The sequence below is a fragment of the Serinus canaria genome, chromosome 2 (genome assembly GCF_022539315.1).
Source record: "Serinus canaria isolate serCan28SL12 chromosome 2, serCan2020, whole genome shotgun sequence".
NCBI classification, from domain to species: Eukaryota; Metazoa; Chordata; class Aves; order Passeriformes; family Fringillidae; genus Serinus; species Serinus canaria.
This window is the reverse complement of record NC_066315.1, coordinates 37,814,851-37,835,096: the sequence shown is the minus strand read 5'-3', so window position 1 is coordinate 37,835,096 and position 20,246 is coordinate 37,814,851. Positions and strand designations below refer to the sequence as shown.

General features: G+C 36.8%; 1 protein-coding gene across 1 annotated transcript in view; it reads left to right on the top strand.

Annotated features, from left to right (window-relative positions):
• The window catches only part of ZNF385D (zinc finger protein 385D), a 414,757-nt gene that overhangs the window by 63,593 nt on the left and 330,918 nt on the right, over nt 1-20,246 (top strand). The window contains exon 2 of the mRNA XM_050971656.1: nt 19,570-19,848. Coding sequence (XP_050827613.1) covers nt 19,570-19,848 — 279 coding nt within the window. The remainder of the gene's footprint in view (nt 1-19,569; nt 19,849-20,246) is intronic.

Here is a 20,246-nt window from a genome sequence, read left to right as displayed (position 1 = left end):
CTTTGCTAAGGTCAAAAAAAAAGACTTGAGCTACTGCATGAAATTTGATTAATAATCTGATTTGTTTATAAGATATTAATAAATTCTAGGGAGCTTACCAGCACCTACCTGTATTTTAGTACAATTTTGCCCATGTAATTTTTTTTTCTTACAGTTTTCTCTAGAAAATTTCCACTTTCTTACTTGCATGTGTATGTTCTTAGCTTTCCTTCCTTCACCTTAATGGGTGTGAACATTTCTCAGTGAGATGCTCTCCTCAGAACTATGACAGTACTGCATGCTGCCCATTGAGAAATCTTCATCCACAAATTAAAATGAAGTAAATTAGGATTTTGTGGCAAATTATAATTACATTGTAATTATGAATGGGGCTGAAAAAGATTTTTTTTTTTCTGATGTAGGACCAACTAAGTATTCCTTAGAGGCACTAAGTTATTAACATGCTAATGATTTTTTTTTTTTTAATTCTGACCAAGTTGTAGCCAGCATGAAAATTGCCAGCATTGACATTCAAAAGAGTTTTTGAATTGCTAAGTGGAAAATTGAAGAGAAAACTATGTTTTACAGTAGAGTGGATCTTTGATTAAATGTTATATGCAATCACCAGTTTTCCCAAAAAAGTTGTGGGGTGCAGCACACTTCAGGAAATATTGTTCTAGTACAAATTTTATACTCCTTATGTGAATGTGTTTTATGGGAACATGAGGAATATTGTACTCTGTGGATCACTATTCTCACTTCAATATTGCTTCATGTTCTCTCAAAAAGAGGAAGAACTGTGTATAATTGCCAGAAAGAGGAACAATGCAACCCAGACTTATGTCTCAAGTAACCATTTTTTTTTTCAGTAAAATAGTCAGGAGCTTGAATGAAACAACCAAACAAACTCTTGGTTGCAGGAGAACTCATGTCCCATCCATAGCTGTAGGATTATGGTGTGATATACAGTTAAATATTCCCAAAGTTTAGTGATAGCTTTTTTTTTGTCCCAGATTTAATATGATTTGATTTGAGAGAAGAACAGCTCTTGAGTTTTTTGGTGGGTTGGTAAATAACTACTGGAAATGCCTTCTAAAAGAGCAGAAAAGGGCCCCTTCCTTGTCATGATCCATAAAATCTACAATGCCAAGGCAGAGGATGAAATATCTGTCCTTGAAACTTCCTGCTAGAATATTCTTTGTGATCACAAAGATGCATCAAATGAATGTTCTGATTGCTGTTGTTGACATAGGAGAATAGCTGTTTACTAAGGTACGTTGGATGTCTTTAACACCTGAACAATATGGCTTACATTTATTTTGTTTCTCTTTGTCAGCCAGTAGTGTGGATTTAATATGTTTTAAATCAAATTGCTGGATTCAGAGCAAGTTCATTAAGGACTTTGATAATGAAATATTAGAACAAGCGAATTGCATTTCAACATGAATCAAAGCAAGCACAAGTTTAACAAGGTTTGTGAACTGGACTGAATTCATTAGGCTTTCCTTATTTTCTCTTTTATGTTATTAATTGAAAGAATCTGCAAATCAAATAACAACTCTGAGGATGTGAACCTGTAGAAATTAAAGATAAATACATGATGGACCATGAAGTCCTGAATTTCATTTTATGAAGAGGGTTGATGTTCACCAGTTTTGGGCTTTTCCCCTGTGATCTGGTTTGAGATTTTCACATATCCAGTAAAATCTGGGTACTGAACAATTAAATAAACCTTTGGAGATTGTGAGCTGTTGGAAAAGTGCCTTTGTTCCTCAGTCCTTGCCTATGAGCTGTATTTCCTAGCAAGAGTTAGGAAGCTGGCATGTCATACTATCCACTTGCTGCTGTAAATCTGTGTCCCTCTCTTCTCAGCCTTTCCCAGGAGATTTGGGCTTTATGCTTGTGCTAGGAAACCTGCATGTCATCCTCTTCTGTCAAGTAATAGTATTTGAAACAGTCCCTCTAGAAGTGAGCAGAGATGCTATTTTTGTACAAGATCATGCTAAGTTCAGTGCTGGTATTGATTTATGCAGTGTTTAGACAACACACGCTGGAAATACTGCATACAAATACAATTAAGATGAGCCTAATTCAACTTCTTTTCTGGAGTACAAACAATAAACATTCATTATAGAAGTAATTTTATTTCTCTTGAAGGCCTAAAGTTACTCAAACTGGGGAAGCTTCCAATGGCATTGTCATTGCTAGGATACACTCCGTGTATGTGTGGGACCGTATGTTGGTCTCTGGTAGATGGCATTGACAGCATTGGAAGTGGAGTTCAGTGCACCATGGAAATGATGGAGAGGTCAGGGAATGATTCATCCACACTCAGCTCCTGCCTGGGGCTGCAGTGTTGCCTGGCGGGGAGGGACTGATGCCTGGACGCTGCAGATCGCAGTTCCCATCGTGCAGCTGGACACCAATTTGTTCCAGCAGGAATTTTAGCTGGTTTCTCTGCACACTGCTTTTAGGTTTCAAATATTAAGGTTGTCTTTTTAATAGGTCTGCCTGAGCTAACAAATCTTGATTTTAACTTTTGTTCCTGTGTGGGCCACTGAGGTTTTCTACATTCTCTGTGCTTGACAAGATGAATATAGTTGTCCCTCAACTGGGTTAAGGAACATCACAAAAATTTAGTCCATCCCAAACATGAAACAATATTTTCCTGAATTTAACCAATGAAACAAAATCCAGGGAAAGCGTCTAGAAGGAATAAATAAACAACTTTTAAATTTTTGAACCATAATTCTCACGGAAAAGCATTTCCTGCCAAATCCCTATTACTGCCAAGTCAATCTATTACTCAGATATAAGTAAATGTTCACTTGTTGGGTAATTCTTAAATGTGTAGAAAGATACATCTACCTGCAGCCTGCAAAATCTGTCCTACAGTGTTTTGGTAGTAGCATTCAGCTGCTTTGGAAAAAAAAATTAAACAAAAATTGAATAATTTAAAGAACAAAAGTATACTTCCGACAATGCAGAAGACTGTGCTTAGCACATAATAGAGTAGCAATACATGGATTTCAAGTGACTTTAGCAGATTTAGAAGATGCATTGTATTGTGTGAATACATTTGAATAAATGTCTTAATATGTTAATTTCACATTTATAATGATTGGACTTAAATGCCACAAAATGGCCAACTAATGTAATGATTTTTTTTAAAAGTACTTGTGACTCCTGAAAATACTTGCATGGTTCCCTTATCTAATGATGTTTTTATGATGAAATAGGACTTTAATTATTATACAGAGACTGCTGATTTTAGAAATTGCAGAAATACTCATATAAGTTAGACTAAAACAATCAACAGAGTATACTAATTGTGTGTGTTTGGTTTTTAGGTTCACTTTGGGCATAATTTTAAATGTCTTGTCCCTTTAGAAATGATATTACAAAAAAATACAACCAAGATGTCAAAGCTTTATTAATGACCTAAAAAATTTCTCTTCAGCACATACAGACACTGTACAGAATGATACTAGTCATAGCAATTATTCAGCAGTTTCTTGGGAAAGACCACTGAAATTGAGGAGCAGATCACCTTTTCATAGGAGTTTCCTTTTGTGTTACACTTTCAATTTCTAAAATATTATATCCAAAATTCAAACATTAGACTTTATCTAAGCACTTGCCTTTTGTGTTTGGGGCATTCCTATGATTTTTTGCTCTTCTTATGCAGAAAGCTTTAGATTACAGTGATCATGAAATTATTTGCCATTTCTCTTGGCTATTTGGTATTTTTTTCCTGCTGATTTCTCAAGTGGCAGAAAATCACATAGTCTTCTAATGTATTTTCTCTTTAAATAGCAAACAAAAGGGAAGAAGAGGTTATGAAAAATGCTGCTGTACCTTTCTTCCTGTTAGACATAATGTGATGTTAATAAACAATCCTTTGATATTCAAATAAGAAAAGTTTTATTTTTCAGTTTTCTTTTAAATTACAATAACCTCGGAAAAATAAAGTTGTGTAGAAAAGGAAAAGAAGCAGAGAAGAGGAGGGTGGGAAAGAAAGCAGAGAAATTGTCTGTTAATGTTAGTGTTAGAATCTGTGCTAAGTTCAGACACTTAGCATGAATTCAAGTTTCACTTGGCAATTGCGTGACTGAATACGGTTTTTTTGTCCTGATGCAGACAGGAATGGTACAAGATTTACAGACACAGTAAAAGGCTTTCAACAAGGTTGCTGCTGTCAGCACTGAGTGTTTCTATATAAAGTATTTTTTTCAAGCTCCTGCAGGTAATAAAGAAAATATAATAGTGCTTGTTTCTAATTTTCCCAACTTCACTGCTATTTGCAACGCTAAAATGTAGATGTTTTCTACATCTTGCTCTTATAGTCTAATATTTAATTTAATTTAAAATATTTCTGCAATGTTTTTAAGTTCAGAAAGATTTGGGTTCTTTTGTGTCTCTGTAGGCAGTCTTTGCAACCCAGTTTCTTTTTTTATATGATGTATGTTTCCTTCAGTGTATTTTAGGAAAGTAATACCTTTTCCAATGGCAATGGAAGATCTTTGGGCTTCATAGTAATGCAGTTTTTAGCTGAATATTCTTTTGCTGCTGCTTCTTTTGTGCCTCTGGTGCTGATACAAAATTTAAGGTTATGAATATGTCTTAATTAGACTGTTCATCTTTAAAGAAGGAACCTTTTTTGTGATGAAGAGATTCTGTGGTGAAAAGTTCAGTGTAATGAACGTGCTGGAAGAAGGGGGATTGTATCTCTCAGTGTGGAAGCAGTTGGGGCTGTTGGAGTAATTGGAAGCATGATGGGACAGGACTGCTCTGCAGCTAAATGTGCATAGTCACCTCCAAGAGAGGAACTGAGAGGAAGCATGAAGTAAGTTCTCCAGGAACAAAGCTGTCTTTGCAGTACTTTATGGGGAAGTTTATGTGAGTGATTAGCAGCACTGAGTTGGGATAAACAAATCATCCTAGTGGAAATTATGTCAGAGTGAGGAACAAATGTGAAAGTGAGTGTGAAAACAAATATGAGATACTAATGATGTTTGGTGTGTTGCATAGCTAAGGGCATTACTTTAGTTAAAAATGTCAGCTGCATGTTGTGGTCAATATTAATGGAGAGCTGCTTTCAGAAAAGAAATCAGAATGATAATGAGGATCTGCAAGGAGAAAAACCACAAGACTATCAGGAAAATATGAGTTTTGACTTCATGAGTTTCCTGAAGGTCAGTCTTATGATGCTGTCCTTTCTGTTTGTTCCTTGGCATAATCCTGCAACGTGTTTTAAAGTTCTCAATGTCCAAAAATGTACTCAGTTACTGTTATTAAAATGTACACCAGAGCCCTTACCTAGCTAACATCTACAATATCAAAGTGGATTTCCTTTAGTTTCATTACAAATATTTATATACTTATCTATCTCAATCTATTATCTCTATATCTCCCCCCTTTATAAATTTTTTTTCTTTCTTTTCTTCACTGATGAACTACTGGTAGAGTGGGTTCTTGTTGTATACTGTGAAAACAGAAAGCTCTTGCATATGTGCTCAAAAATGTGACTTCTTATGGAGGTAGGTAACGTTAGCAAATGGCTTTCTCCAGGTTGTCCACTTCTTCCATTACTCCTGCAAATTAGTAAAGTCCAAAAGTTCATATCTGAAGGACGAAGTCTGTGGAGTCGGCATGAGAGGAGAGCTCAGGGTTGGAATATTTTGGTTTTGCTATGTTACTTTATGCCAGAATTTACCGTGTTTGATTGTACATTTTGTCAAGGTTGCGGGTTTTTATCTCTGTGGTGAGCAGAAGGCTCCTGTAGGCAGAATAAAAGGCTCTTGGGGCATCATTTGTCAGCTAATCCCACAGTTAAAAAAATGCTCTCTCAGGAGGAGAAAATCCTGTGCTATCTTCACAGGTCAGAAAATACTGTGCCACTGTGAAACTTACTCATACCTTGGGTGTTGGCTGCCCTCTTTCATCTAATATTTCTCCCCTGGGGCACTCGTCAGCTTGCCCTCAGAGGAGACCCATCCACCTTGTGGTGTCTCTCTTGATGATTCAAGAGAGAATCAAGAGTGGTGACAGCAGGAAGAGTGGTAGCTTTGTTTCCTACCTGTTAGGAGGCGATTGTGGTGGTGGCTGTGATACTTGCCTGTAATCAAGCACGCACAAAATGTCCATCACATGGCATTCAGGTGCCCAGCACATGGCAAACATGTATCAGGCACATGCCTGGCATGTGTCATTCACATGCCAGTCATGTACCTGGCACACGACATTCACACACCTACATCTGGCAATCATGAGCCCGACGTTTTAGAGCAGAACAAAATTTGAAATTTACTGACCTAGTGTGGCTTGGGCTCTAGGGCTCAGAGGCTGTTGCTTGTCTTTCTCATTAACATTTAAGTTTGTGCAAGGAAATTTTGAAAAACCTTTATCACTTTGTTTGATTAATTCTTCAATAAATGAAGACCCCTGCAGAAATGCTTGATATAAGAGGTATCCAGTATAGATGACCACTGCTTTGGTTTGTGTATGAGTTCTCCTTGTGATGAAAGTTTCAGAATTTGCTGAAGCAGCAAAAAATTGATAATGTGGAATGAAGTTCAGTCAATGAAGAGTGATAAGTGTAGTGATCAATAAGTGAGTGATTTGTGAAAAGCAGTTGATGACAGTGAGTGTGTGTTGGTTCCAGATGTGTTTGCTATAGGAACAAGGCATGCTGAAATGGATAATACTGCTATGCTGCAAGGTAAGCCATTCCCATTTTCTTCCTGACAGTTAAAGTTGATAACAAATGGCATTATTTGGCTCAATTTAAATAGTAAAATAATGAGGATTTTGTCTAAACTAGGGAAATGAGCATAGGATGGAGTAATCTCTTGTGTGCAGTGGCTTAGGGGAAGGTCACTTGTTCAGTTATTTGGTTTTAGGCTGTGGCTTTGATGGCTTTGCTTACATGCAGTGTTCTCTCTTCGTATGCCTCTGTGACAAACAAAATGAAAATGTAATGAGGATTTCAAATGGATTGCCATTAAAATGAAGCCAAAGTAAATAAATGTGTATTGGGAGATTAATTTTTTTTAACTTGGTTGCCCATAATTCAATAGTTTTTCTTCTGTCAAAGAAACTTCCCAGGGAAGAAATAAAATGTAGGTTTACGACTGAAGTAGCAATTTGCCATTGTTTGAATGTTATTACCTTGTAGACCTTCTCTCATTGGTCACATGTACACTGACTATTAGGTAAACTCAATAATGAAGTTTTAGCTATTGTAATTTTTGTTTAAAAAATTAAAGGTTTCCCTTTTCTGATTTCAGTCTTAGAAATTCTTATTCATGCAGGTAATCCCATTAAAATTCACTGAGACTGCTAGTCAGGTAGTCTTGGTCTAAATTAATAAAGGAATCTCATTTCTATTCTTCTACAGTACAGGTATATAAAACACTGGAAGTGCTTTAAGTGTTCTTTAACCCAAGCAGTAAAAGATACCATAAAGTTAAAAAGTGACAGTTTCTATAATACATAGCAAGAACCGCAGAAATTATGGTGACTGCTGAGATGCTGAAATTACTGTGAATTTCCTTTTGTTAAAAGGAAAACGAGGATCTGATTCTGCGTTTCATGCACTGTTTTTATGCCAGTGTTATGCCACTGAGTATAGTGGCTGTCAACCTAACTTGCATCTGTATAGTGTGCATATATACATATATATATAAACATCTTGCAGTTTGAGGAAAACTGATCCAGTTAGGTGTCTGGGTTTTTAGTGGAACGAGCACCATGTTGTAAAACTCTTTCAATAGCTGAAGGTCACTGCTACCATTGTATTTAACTTTTGTCTAACTTCTCTAAAAAGTTCATTTTGATCAAACTTATGAACATATCCTGTGACCTGCAGTGTTTTAGATTGAGGTGAATTGGAGAAGGTAATTCTGAGGAAAAAAAACCTTGAAATATCAGGCAGTTTAATATTTTGTTGAGTGTTCTAAACTTTTGCCATAAAATTATTTTTCATAATGAGTTAATCTTGAAAATTTCGTTTATATCTTTTATCAATAGTCTTAAATTGCTTTTACTTCTAATAAATATTTTAATGAAAAGTTGAGTCATCATTCTTAAAAAATAAGCAGTCGAGCAAATCCCAGGGATTTTTATGAACTTGTTCTATGTATAATGGAGTTCATAAGCTGCTTCATCTGAATCAGCATGCCTGAAGGGAGAAACTTCATAGGTCTTTCAGGGCTTTGAATTCCACCATGCTTGACTTCTCAGGGCTTTTTCAGCATGTTCAGCCTACCCGACAGGTTGAGAGATGTTGCAGATGGCCAGCAGAGCTAGAAAGATTTTCCTCACTCAGCAGCAGTCGTTTTTGCAGATCACAGTGGCTGAGCAAAGTGCTCAGGCTGCTGAAAAGCAGCAGTTCTGTGCTGTGAGCACTCACTGCAGAGAAGTGCTGCTGTGAAGGTCTCCCAGAGAAAGCTGGAACTCATCAGCTATTTTACCTTCTGTGTGTGTGTGTATTTGCTGCCATTCCCATGCTTTCCATGGTTCTTTTTCAGAAATACATCCAATCATGGGAGGATGTTTCAGAAAGAACCATTGATTTTTAATTATTAGCAGTGCATGCCATATAAAGCCCAACAAAAAAATAACATGGTGGTGGAATCCTGAAGGTGGTGGTCCAACACAACTTTGAATGGAAAAGATGCATAAAAATACGCAGATTTCTGCAAAAACTGGGAAAAAGCTTTCCTATTTTAGAAACATTTTTTTTTTGTAATTTATCATTAGTAAGGCACTGTCATTGATTAATGTGTTCAGTGAACTCCTGGGCCTCTCTGATAGGCTTTGGGTTTTGGAAGATACTCCTGGACTATGCTGTGCAATCAGTAATTTCAAACAGGGGCTGACTTTTAGAAGCAAAGTGGAGCAGCAGTTCCTGCTTTGGAGGGGAGGTATAGGCTTTCATTCTCTAGTGTGACCATGTTTTCCTGCATTTCCATACTTTTATTGTGGAATTGTATATGTCCAAATTCCAAATAGGTGTAATGTGTTTCCGAGATCTTGCATCAACAAACACTTACAGAAATAATTTCAAACCTTCCTCTTACACTTAGCTTAAAAGCTATTTGCCTTATAAGGAATATAAGCAAATTCACCCTAATATGCCCTGCCTTCATTTTCCACACAATTCAGCAGAGGAGTGAATTACACTGGTGGGGAAGTAATGCAAGAGAAAAGCTAGTGCCATAAATATCTCATTGCCCAGGACGTCCTCTTAGGTCCTGATATTTTATGATGCATTTTCCTGAACGTGCACAGGCACACACACTCACCCTGTGGGATTACAGCAGTCATGCCTTAGAAATATATTTACATTCACTAATAGTGAATCACCTGAATTTATCCCAAATAAAAAATAAATCATCCCACTTTCTGTATTCAGTAATTAGATTCCTTTTGCACATTTTTATTTTTGATGCATAAGCGTTTCTATAAATGGATTACATCTGGGTACTGTGATGAAAAGGTTATTAGAAATGTGACACAGACAGATAGTCCTTGTGTTAAAATAAGTCCCCAGTGGCAATAGCGAAGCTCTACATTGGCCTTGTGTGACTGTAATAAAAGATTTTAGCTGCTGCTCTGGGACACTGTGTCATCCCAAGGAAACATAAATAGGTCCAGGTCCCACAATTTGTCTTTCAGATTATTTTACCAATGCATGTCCAGGATAGTCTGATTTGCTAGACATTATTTTTAGATCCCTGATACTGATGAAGAGATTCAGATAAATGTGTAGTTGACAGGCAGAAACATTATATCAGCCATGGAGACAATAGCAAAGGCATTGTCTGTCAAGCCATGATAGAGAATATGCTTTTTAAGTTCCACACAATATGTTTATACTTCTCAGCTAAAATTGTAACAGCTACCCAAAAAACCACATGCTGTAAACTGGCAGAAATTGTGTTCATATTACCATGAATGCAGGGGTGAATGCAGTATTTAAAGAAAATGCAATCCAGAGGTTTGAGAGTAAGATAAACAACAATAACTTTCACAAGCACTTGCAGAAACATCTGCTAGCATTTCCAAACACAACAGACTTTCACCTTGATGTGTTTGCATTGCTTGGAAAATGATCTGGTCTCCATTAAATTCAACACTAAATGGCCCAGTGGGTGTAATGAAGCAATAACATAATAAAAAAAAAAATCCCTATACTTGTAAATGTTGCCAGAGCTATCTGAATGTTTTATAATGAGCAGATAATCTGAAAAAAAAAGATTCCTGCTGTGAAAATATAAATGATAATATTCAGCCATAAGACTTTTTCCTCAAGGTTTTTTTTTAACAGAGTGTTTTTAGAAAAGCATTTAGAGAAAAGCAAAAGTAGAACTTTGTGTTTAATGTAGAAATATTTTCCAAAGGGAGCACTGATTGAAGCACTAAAATTGCTCTGTTTTGCTCTTCTATGGTTCCTGTGTTTTCAAGGTCTTTTGTTTAAAAATATCCACACAGCAATTCCCTAAAACAAAACTATAACAAAATGGAGGGGGAGATTGTCTTTTGGATATTTTTATATGTGGTAAACATTGCCATTTACTAGGGCCTTAGAAGGTTTGAAAATTCAAACCATAGAACTTTGAAAATATTTGGAAGTTATCTTTCAAATACACCAAAGAATAATTTCTAAAATTTCTTAGTTAAAAAGAAAAAAGGAAAACCCCACATATTTCTGGCATTTTTTTGAACCAAAACCAAAAAAAATCGGTTTTTTTAGTTATCTTTTGCTTGTAGCCTTTAATTTCCTCTTCCTCATTGTTACTACATTTATTCCCAGTTTATTTTATTTCATTTCATGTCTAATGGCTGCATTTTTTTGTGCATAATAAACATTTTAGGGGTTGAACTGGCTTTCTAAAAATCATTGTTCTTTATTCTGCAATGTTTGGGTTTCTTTGTGGAAAGTGGTGGTTGTTTATTTTTTTAAACAGAATTCCCACAGAGCTTATTCATGTGGCTTGCCTTTTTAATTCTCTTCCCATTTCATTTTGTAGATGTATTTTCATCAGCATACTGCCAAAATACTTATTTCTGAAATACTTAATCACAAAAGGGGAAAAAAAGGAGCCTGTATATCCAAAGATATAACCTATCAGCAAACTTGCCACAAACACTAACTGAAACTTAATTTTAAAAATTGCCTACTTGGATACAGTGGTAGTGATTGTATTGGAGTGTTAAAAATGGAACTTTCTCGTCTGCAAAAATGAGTTGCTCGTTATGCCCAAACAGCTGTTCGTGCTCTTACTTTCTGCTGAGATAAAGTTTTGATTGGATATTTAGGTACTGGGAAAACTAAAGATATTTGAGGTGGAAAATGGCACTTATAGGATATCTGAATGACAGGTTGTAGGCTGATTTCATATATGGGAGCTGATCCAGAGAGTCTGTAAAAAGTGATTTTTATCTGTGAAATCAAAAGTAATATTCTTGTATCAGCAATAGTGTGGCCAGCAGGACCAGGGCAGTGATTGTCCCCCTGTACTGGGCACTGGTGAGGCCACACCTCAAATCCTGTGTTCAGTTTTGGGCCCCTCCCTACAAGAGGGTCATTGAACTGCTGGAATGTCTCCAGAGAATGGCAATAAAGCTGGTGAAGGGTCTGGAGCACAAATCTGATGAGGAGCAGCTGAGGGAGCTGAGGATTTTTTTAGTCTAGAGGAAAGGAGTCTCAAGACCTTATCATTCTCTGCAGATACCTGACAGGAGGGGACGGACAGGTGGGGGTCAGTCTCTTCTCCCTGGTAACAAATGGTAGGAGATGTCCTCAGATTGTGTTAACAGAGGTTTAGACTGAATATTTGGAAAAATTTCTCCAACAAAAGGGGTATCAAGCTGTTATACACCCTGCCTAGGAAACTGATAGAGTTGCCAATCCTGGGGATATTTAACAGGCATGTGGATGTGGCTCTTGGGAACACGGTGGACTTGGCAGAGCTGGGTTAACAGCTGGGCTTGAAGATCTTAAATATCTGTATCAACCTAAAAGATTCTATTATTATAATTCCCTATTCTATTTTTTCCTTTCCCTTTAAAACCTGTTCTGACTGCCTACCTTCTCAGAAATACTGCTAAAGCCAAGGTTTTGTCCAGCAGAGGCAGCCAGAATTGCAGTTGGATTTTTCTGTCCCTTTTGTTTGAGCTTGGACAACTCTGACTACCATTGACAGGAGTTGTGAGTTTCGAGGCTGTGAGCACAATTTTATATGCAAAAATCAAGGATATGGAATAAAATAATGCACTTCAGGTTGCTTGACAGCAACAAATTTTCTTGGTAGGCAGAGACTGCACAGCTTTGCTAGCTCTACCATTTGTCATGCTAATTACTGCCTCAGGTACAAGGTCTGTACCAAGATATCCTGCTGGTGGAGAGGGAAGTGACAAAACACGAGTTGCTCCCTTTACCTTTATGGGAGGAGCATCCCTCTGGACCTGGGTAACACACACATAGCTGAACCTGTGTCTTTTTCTGGCCCTCTTTTATGCAGAAATCTTTGTTTTCACAAGGGCTGTTTCTGAAAACAGATTGAATAGAAAGCAAATGAGGGAGTTTTCATGGCTTCTAAGTCACCACTATAGTGCTTCTCAGATTGTAGAAGCTGATGTTTGCAAATTAATTACTTGGCCTTTAAATAGTTCCAAACCACCCAAAGTGCTCCATTATGTTAGCACAGGCTCGAGAAATAGATATGTATTACTAGCTAATTGAATAACATATGGTGTTGATTAGTGCTTAGCTCTTTTTATAGAACTCAATTAAAAAACTGACTGCAGTATATTTTCAGACTATGAGATGTCTGTTGGTTGCTTCTGGCATGAGTGAACTGCTGAACCAAGAAACGATGAACTTTTTCTGCTTAGTCCATCTGTAAGTCCCTTTAGGATCTCTTGGTGCACGTGGCTGTGATGGGATCTAGGCTGGGGTTTGTTCATTTGCTGCAGTATTGAAATGCAGCCTTTCCTGAAAGATTTGAGTGCTCTCCCAGCAAAAGCAAAACAAAAGCCCAGGCTTTTATTTTCTGTGCTATTGCTTAAGGTATCCAAATATACAATGAGCCTGTTTCAAATGGATAAGTATCTATTCTTATACCGTTCAGTTTGCAGGGAAGCATTTCTTGGGAGTAGTCCTAGGACAGAGACATAAAATTTTAAAGCACTCCAACCCCAAATAATGTCAATCTCATTTTACCTCATTCCTCCTCAGCAATAAACATGTGTGGAAAACGTGCCTTTATTTCTTTTGCTTGATGCAGGTTTTGCTTTAGAGATTATTTTCCTCTTAGACTTTACAAAAACACCTGAGATGATGATGATTATGAGCTTCTTATTATTCCCATGGATGATTGAAGTGGTGTAGCAGCTAGCAGCAGTGTTCAGACTGGTTGGAGCTGGTAGGATGCAGAGAAACAATAAACAAGAAAATAAGATGTTTCCCTCCGTGACTTTTCTTGCCCCCCCTGCTAAGACGCCTCTTTTACTCTATTTTGTGTGGAATTTTTAAAGAGAAAATTTGGTAAATATAGACTTTAAATGTTATTTGATCTGAGCTGTATTAGGCACACGGCAAGAAGAGATACTGAGTTTTATCCACAGTTTTATCATTGCCTATTAATTTAGCTCTTGGGTGTATGACCTGACAAAACCTTCCTCAATTTCTAGAAACAAGTGATTATTCTTGCTACTAAAAATCATAGTAGAAAAGACTTCCTACAGTGTAAAATTACTTAATGCATATATTTCCCAGATTTTCACATCAAATTTTATTGTATTATGTGCTATTTGGAATTTAAATTTAATCAGAATGGCTCAGAAAGAAGGAGACCCTGAGAAATCGATTGGTTTCTAAAAAGCATTTCAGAACCCAGTAGATTCCCATTCCACAGTAGCTCCTCCACTGAAATGACATCCATCCATCCATCCATCCATCCATCCATCCATCCATCCATCCATCCATCCATCCATCCATCCATCCATCCATCCAGAGAAAACAGATGAGTCCTGCAGCGTATCCTGAAGGTTACTGAGGTCATTTGGGAGGGATCTGTGTTCCACAGATGCAGTGCTTTCCCCGTGAGTGCCCCGTCACCGCTTTGCTGCTCAGTCCCTTGTTGTGCGTTTGCTCTGCCGCAGCCGCGATGCGCACAGTGGGCCGTTCGTGACCTCGGTCGCTCTGGGCTCTAAACCAGGAGCAGGTGCAGCCACCACCAGAATCGGAAAGCTGAAGTGTTGGGATCATCCATTCATAATGGGGAGGTGGAAGAAGCCAAGGATATTTTATTTTTGTATTCCTGATCCTTCCCCCAGGCTACCCTGCCCCCACCGTCCATGTTTAAAATAGATGGCAGTATGATCATTTTAGGCTTCTCCCAGGAATACATTTCTAGAGCTAGCATTTTATTCAGTGAGCTCAATTAAAGGTTGCAAAGGCAAGTTATCCCTCACGGGCTTTTTGGTAAAGGCATCACAAGTACCCAATGCAGCAGGGTGCTTCAAGGAGCATAGCATAAATAGGAAAACTTCAGCTCAGAGATACCAGTTTTCAGAAGGTTCCTGGCAAATAGTTTCACTCACAGTGTGAAGAAGATTCTTAAAAGCTTGATGCAAAAATCATTGTGCTACAGTGACGTATGTCAACTGGTGATGTCCTATCGCCTGAAAGATTGAACAATGTATTTATGAAATTCGAAAAGATGAGAAGATTCCAGTTATTACCTGAGGGTTTAGCATCCCCCAAATATGTGAAAACTGACAAGGTGAAGATTTTGATAAGTGATCAATCTCTGTATTTTTTTCCCCTCTTGTTTTTTTCTTTTCTTTTTTAAATATTCCATTAATAATAGTTTCTTGAAAGCAGATTCTCTCAATACTTTTTGTTATCTGTTGATATCTCAGAAAATGGGTATTATTATTATTAGCTGTGAAAGTTCAGTCCTTTTAGTGTTTGGAGAGACATTATCACAGGCAGAGCAAAATTCATCCCATCTAATTTGAGATCTACAGCATAGACATCTGCAAAGGAAGAGGAATGTGTTTTTCTGACCACACAACACCTGAGTTTATGCTTTAGTCTGCTTCACAGTGAGGGCTTCTTGGTGAAATTTAAAGTGTTTAGGAATAGAGTCTGGGAATGAGTAGCTGAGATGCAAACATCTGCATCTTTGATGATTGCTACTTGAATGTCTTTCACAGTTTTGAAAATAAATATTAGAAATCCCTAAGTATTGTAATTAGTGGACTTTATTGCCATGTCCATCTTTTCTATCCTTCAGCTATGACAGGAATGTATTTATGGTAGCAGCCTGTTGGGAAGTAGACAAGGAGATATGCTTTAAGATGTATAGAATCATAGGATGGTTTGGGTTGGAAGGGACCTTAAAGATCACCTAGTTCCAGCTATCCTGCCATAGGAAGGCAAACTTCCTAGGCCAAATTATGCAAAGCTCCATCCAACTTGGACTTGAACCTGTCCAAAGATGGAGAGTCCACTTCTCTGGGTAACCTGTTCCACTGCCTCACCACACTTAAAGTGAGGTATTTTTTCCCTAATATCTAATCTAAACACATCCTCCTTCTCCCTGAGGCCATTTTCTCTTGTTCTATCACTACAGGCCCTTGTGAAAAGTCCCTCTTCAGCCTTCTTCTAAGCCCCTTCAGGTACTGGAAGGTTTCTCTAAGGTCACCCTGAAGCCTTCTCTTCTCCAGGCTGAACAAAGTCATTCATCAATGGCAGGAGGTCTGCATTAAATATGACAGACTTATGTACACTGTGGTCTCTGGGATTCCTGTACTCTCTTGGCCTCTTGAATGTACCCAACATGTTTAAATATTATGTGCACAGAGCCAAAGTCACAGTGATTGATACAGTTCTATGCTGATGAGATGGTCTGGAGAGAGAACAATTAGTTGTAGTACAAACGAGTAATATTTCCTTTCAATTTTCTTGAATAGAAGGTGTGCCATTGGCTTGCAGCTAAGAAGGTGATGGTTGTTTCAGGGAGAAGGATGTGATTCCTAATCCCCTACTTTCAAGCACATTTTAGAAGAGAAATCCCCAGGAAGTAGCTATGTTATCTAAGGCAGCAAACACCACAAATTATAGTTGTGCTGGTTTTCCATATGGGACAGTTTTCTACTTCACAAAGCTATAATGTCATGCAAAGTTCATTTTACTGGTAAGCATCATTGAGCCAAAATTGAGTTCAGAGCCCCAGGGTAAATAAATGTAAGCATTTATCCAGAGTGCTATTTAAATTGGCATGAAATTTTGGGATCTTGGTTGCCTAGTTCACTCATTTCTAGTGCTCTGCAGGCTTCATTAGGGCCCCTAAAATTGAGAAGCTCGCTTTCTTTTATGGGGAAAGTATAGTTCTCTGCAAAACTGATGACTTTAAAAGATATGTAACCAGTACAGTTAACATGAACTCTATAATATGATGGCAGTGAAGGAGGTTCTCATTAAAAACTTATCCACATATTATCAAGCCAGTAAGACACTGATAAAAAAATTAAAAATTGCTTTTAAAGTTAGGTTTTTTTAACCATATTCTGTGTAATTTTGCAATAGGAAGAAATAACTCTTCTTTTCCTTGCCAAACAAAATTGCTGCCTAAATGTTTTTACTCCAGGAAATGGAAGTATATAATGATGCATGCATGAGCTGAAGGCCTGTTGCTTTCATGAGTTAGGCTGCATGTGTGTTGGTTTAAACACTGCTGGATCTTTACAAGATTTTAAGAAATAGATTTTTTTTCCCCTGTTTATTAAAAAATACTATTTGAAGTGGTAAATTCTATTTTAAAAGTATGTCAGCATGTTATATTCTTCTATCTCCCTCTACTTCATCACTTGCTATCTTTATTTACTTGTTCCTTAAGAAATATTGAATAAGAATCACTCTGAATGTTTTAATCAGAAACTATTTCTGTTTTTAAACAAATTTTTCTTCACATTTTCAATTTTTTCTTAAATGGATCCTTTTGAGTACTGCCATGTAATGCTGGCTTTACAGGTGTAAAGGTTTGTAATATGTCCCTTTAGTCCTTTAGTGGTGTCATTATACATTCAGAAATCACTGTGTATCTGTAAAGAAAATTATGATGTACTGTAGTGTAATATGTATTTCTAAAACTTCTGTTGCACTAGTTGTTACCTAAACTCCAGTTATAAATTATCCCCTTCCTCCACATTTGAGAGTGACATGGACATACACAAAAATGTATTGCAGCTCTAATGATGTCACATGCTTTTCTAAGGAAAGCACGTGGCAGATGTACAAATCACTTATTTCCAAGGTACAAATTCCCTTATGGTTTTATTGTGCCAATATTGAGTGTGCATTTTGTAATTTTATTTTCTGGAATGAGATTGTAATTCAAGACAGATTCTATATGCCAAAAATAAGACTGTTAATGGATTACACTGTTTTGACTGGAATATTAGAAGCATGTAATAACATGCTAATACATTTTATTAGGCTGCCAGCTTATGTGTGTAAATGTTTTTAAAGGAATGAGACATGCATACACATAGCATACAATGTTTAATTTACTAGATTATATTTGCTTACAAAGGTGTGCATCTTGGTTGAAAAATCCGTTTTCTTTTTATAGTAATCTTATGCTTATATGGCTAGCACTATAGGTCTCGAGATATATTGTTCTTGTAATTTTAAATTCACACTGCTCTCTAGTGGGGAATTCTTTCAATGCAATAGATTATATATATTTTTTTTTTCATATACAACAAGTATATAAAATGAGATTATTGAACTGTTGCTGGCATCTAGACCAATTCTCTGAAACTAGTTCTATTGTGATAGCATTTTAATCTTTATATTGCTTTGATTAAGGACTGAATTTACTAATTTAAAAATATTTTAGACAGATGAATCTTTGGGGTGAACAAACTCCAGAAAGGCTGAGAGGTTGATAGATTTATGCTTCTTCCTCAGGAGAAACCTCCTCCATCTGTTAGGAGAAATTTGCTATAGGTCTGTTCTTGAAAAATGTCAGGTTTTCTTCTAAACTTCTACAGTCTCGCAGTGTCTTTTGCTTTGGAATGAATTGTTTAGCCTGCTTTCTCATCTCTTGCTTTCAACAGCTACAATCCTAGATAAGAGCTGACTACACAGAAACTGAACTAATACTGACAGATCTAGTTGAGTGGGGTTTAAATCTAAAGCCAGTGCAGAGGTCCTCTCAGACTTGAGTCTGTACTTTCTTCAATAAAATGGGGTTTGGTTAGCACAGAACACAATGCTAATTAGATATCAAGCAGATCTGAAAACTGAGATTGAAACTAATTTGAATATTGATATATTTTAGATTTGCTTCTTTAGATAAATTTGTCTTTGTGATTTGATTTGAATGCAATAATTGTCTTTAATTCCTGCAAGATCTGTCAAAAAAGCTAAGCTGATGAAATTTCAGTCATTTGAAGCTATCTGAAGAATTATTTGCAGCATTTTGTTGTAATCAGACCCAAATCTGGAGGCTTGTTTTAGATGCTGAAACTCTTGTGGATCTGGCATTAAAGACTCATTTTCTTATGTAGCTGCAATAATCTTTTTTTGTCTCTGGGTTGACTGATTTGTCAATTAGGGACCAAATGGCATCATCGTATTTAAGGCTGCAGTAATTTTGTCACTCAAAGTATAGATTAGATTCTTTGTCTAGACCTTCATTTATTCACTAAGTCTGGGTGAAGAAGCACTTTAAAGATTTATATGGTATATAAAGGTCTCATCAAAATGCTAAGTTGGTATAGCATTTTGCATTCCTTGACTATAAAATTAGGTTTGCAGTGCTCAGAGCATGTCTTTACCTGTGCCATTTCTGCTCACCTTAAATCATGGAAGCTCACAGTTACACTGATTTCACTTGAAGTTCTGTAGGTGGGATTATCTGCTCATTTCTGTAGTTGCTGTCTGTATTAGCTGAATCTAAGCTAACTATCCTTCAATTATAATCCAGGGTGGTTAAGATAAGAAACTAATAACATGTTTATTTGCCTTTGAGTTACTCTGAGAAAGATGTGAAGTTATTAGACTTGAGCTTGAAAGCACTCACAGGAAGTGGGGAGAGGATGACTGGGGCTGCTAAATATTTAATAAACTCAAGGGTGAGGTCTGTGCATTTAAGCTCATGGAACTAATATATAAGCAGGGGGAGGTTCTTCCATTAATTATTCCTTCTCCCTCTTTTCTTCCATTGATTGAAGGGTTGTTTTGTCTCACTTTTTTTTTTCAGCTCCTACAGTGTTTTTTACCCTTTCTTAGATAAGTTTTCACAGGAGGTGCCACATCCATATCTGATGGTAGCTCAGCTTTGGGCACTTGGCTGGGAAGTTAGTCAAGTTACATTGAAGAACTGAAAAAACAAAATATATGAGTGGAACAGAAAGCAAAATATATGAGTGGAAATATAATGTTAAAATATAAAATGCAAAAAAAAATATTTTCTGCCTTTTAGTGGTTTGTGAATGTTTCTATCTTGTCCATATTATTTTGTGTTTTTATCATTTTTCTCTCATGTGTTTTTTTCTTCTCAGAAAATATGAAGAAGCCCTGGAGCCCTGATTTACCAGTTGATAACCAGTCATACAATTCAGATTTCACATCTCTCCCAGACCGGGAAGGTGAGAAAGAATTAGCACCTGATGGCACTGAAGAAAAGAAGGAGAGAGAAAAGAAACACACCAATTTCACTTTGTGTAATGTCTGTAACATTCAGCTAAACTCTGCTGCTCAGGCACAAATCCACTACAACGGCAAATCCCATCAGAAGAGGTTGAAACAGCTCAGCAATGGAAATCTCAAAAGTGATAATGGTAAGCATTATAATATATAGGTCTTTGCCATGCTTTGATCTGAGATATGCAGCAATGTGCAATGTGTTAATATATATGAATACAAACTTTGTTTTATTCAGACAACAAATACTTTGAAGTTAAAGCAAAGGCTTTTTGGTAACTTCAGAGTGCTGGAGGTCATCCCTAGCATCTGGTAAATAACTTAACATATACCATCTGTGTTATTACAAGAGTTTTCAGTTTATATTTTGTTTACATAATGATGTTGATTCAGATACTTTCTCATTTCATTTACATTTTGATGGTTTTCAGCATAATCAGTGATATTCCGTATTTCACAGTCTACTAGAAAGGTTATCCTTGTTGGGGGCGTGCTTGATTTTAATGAATGTAAGGTGGTTGTGAAATAAATTGAA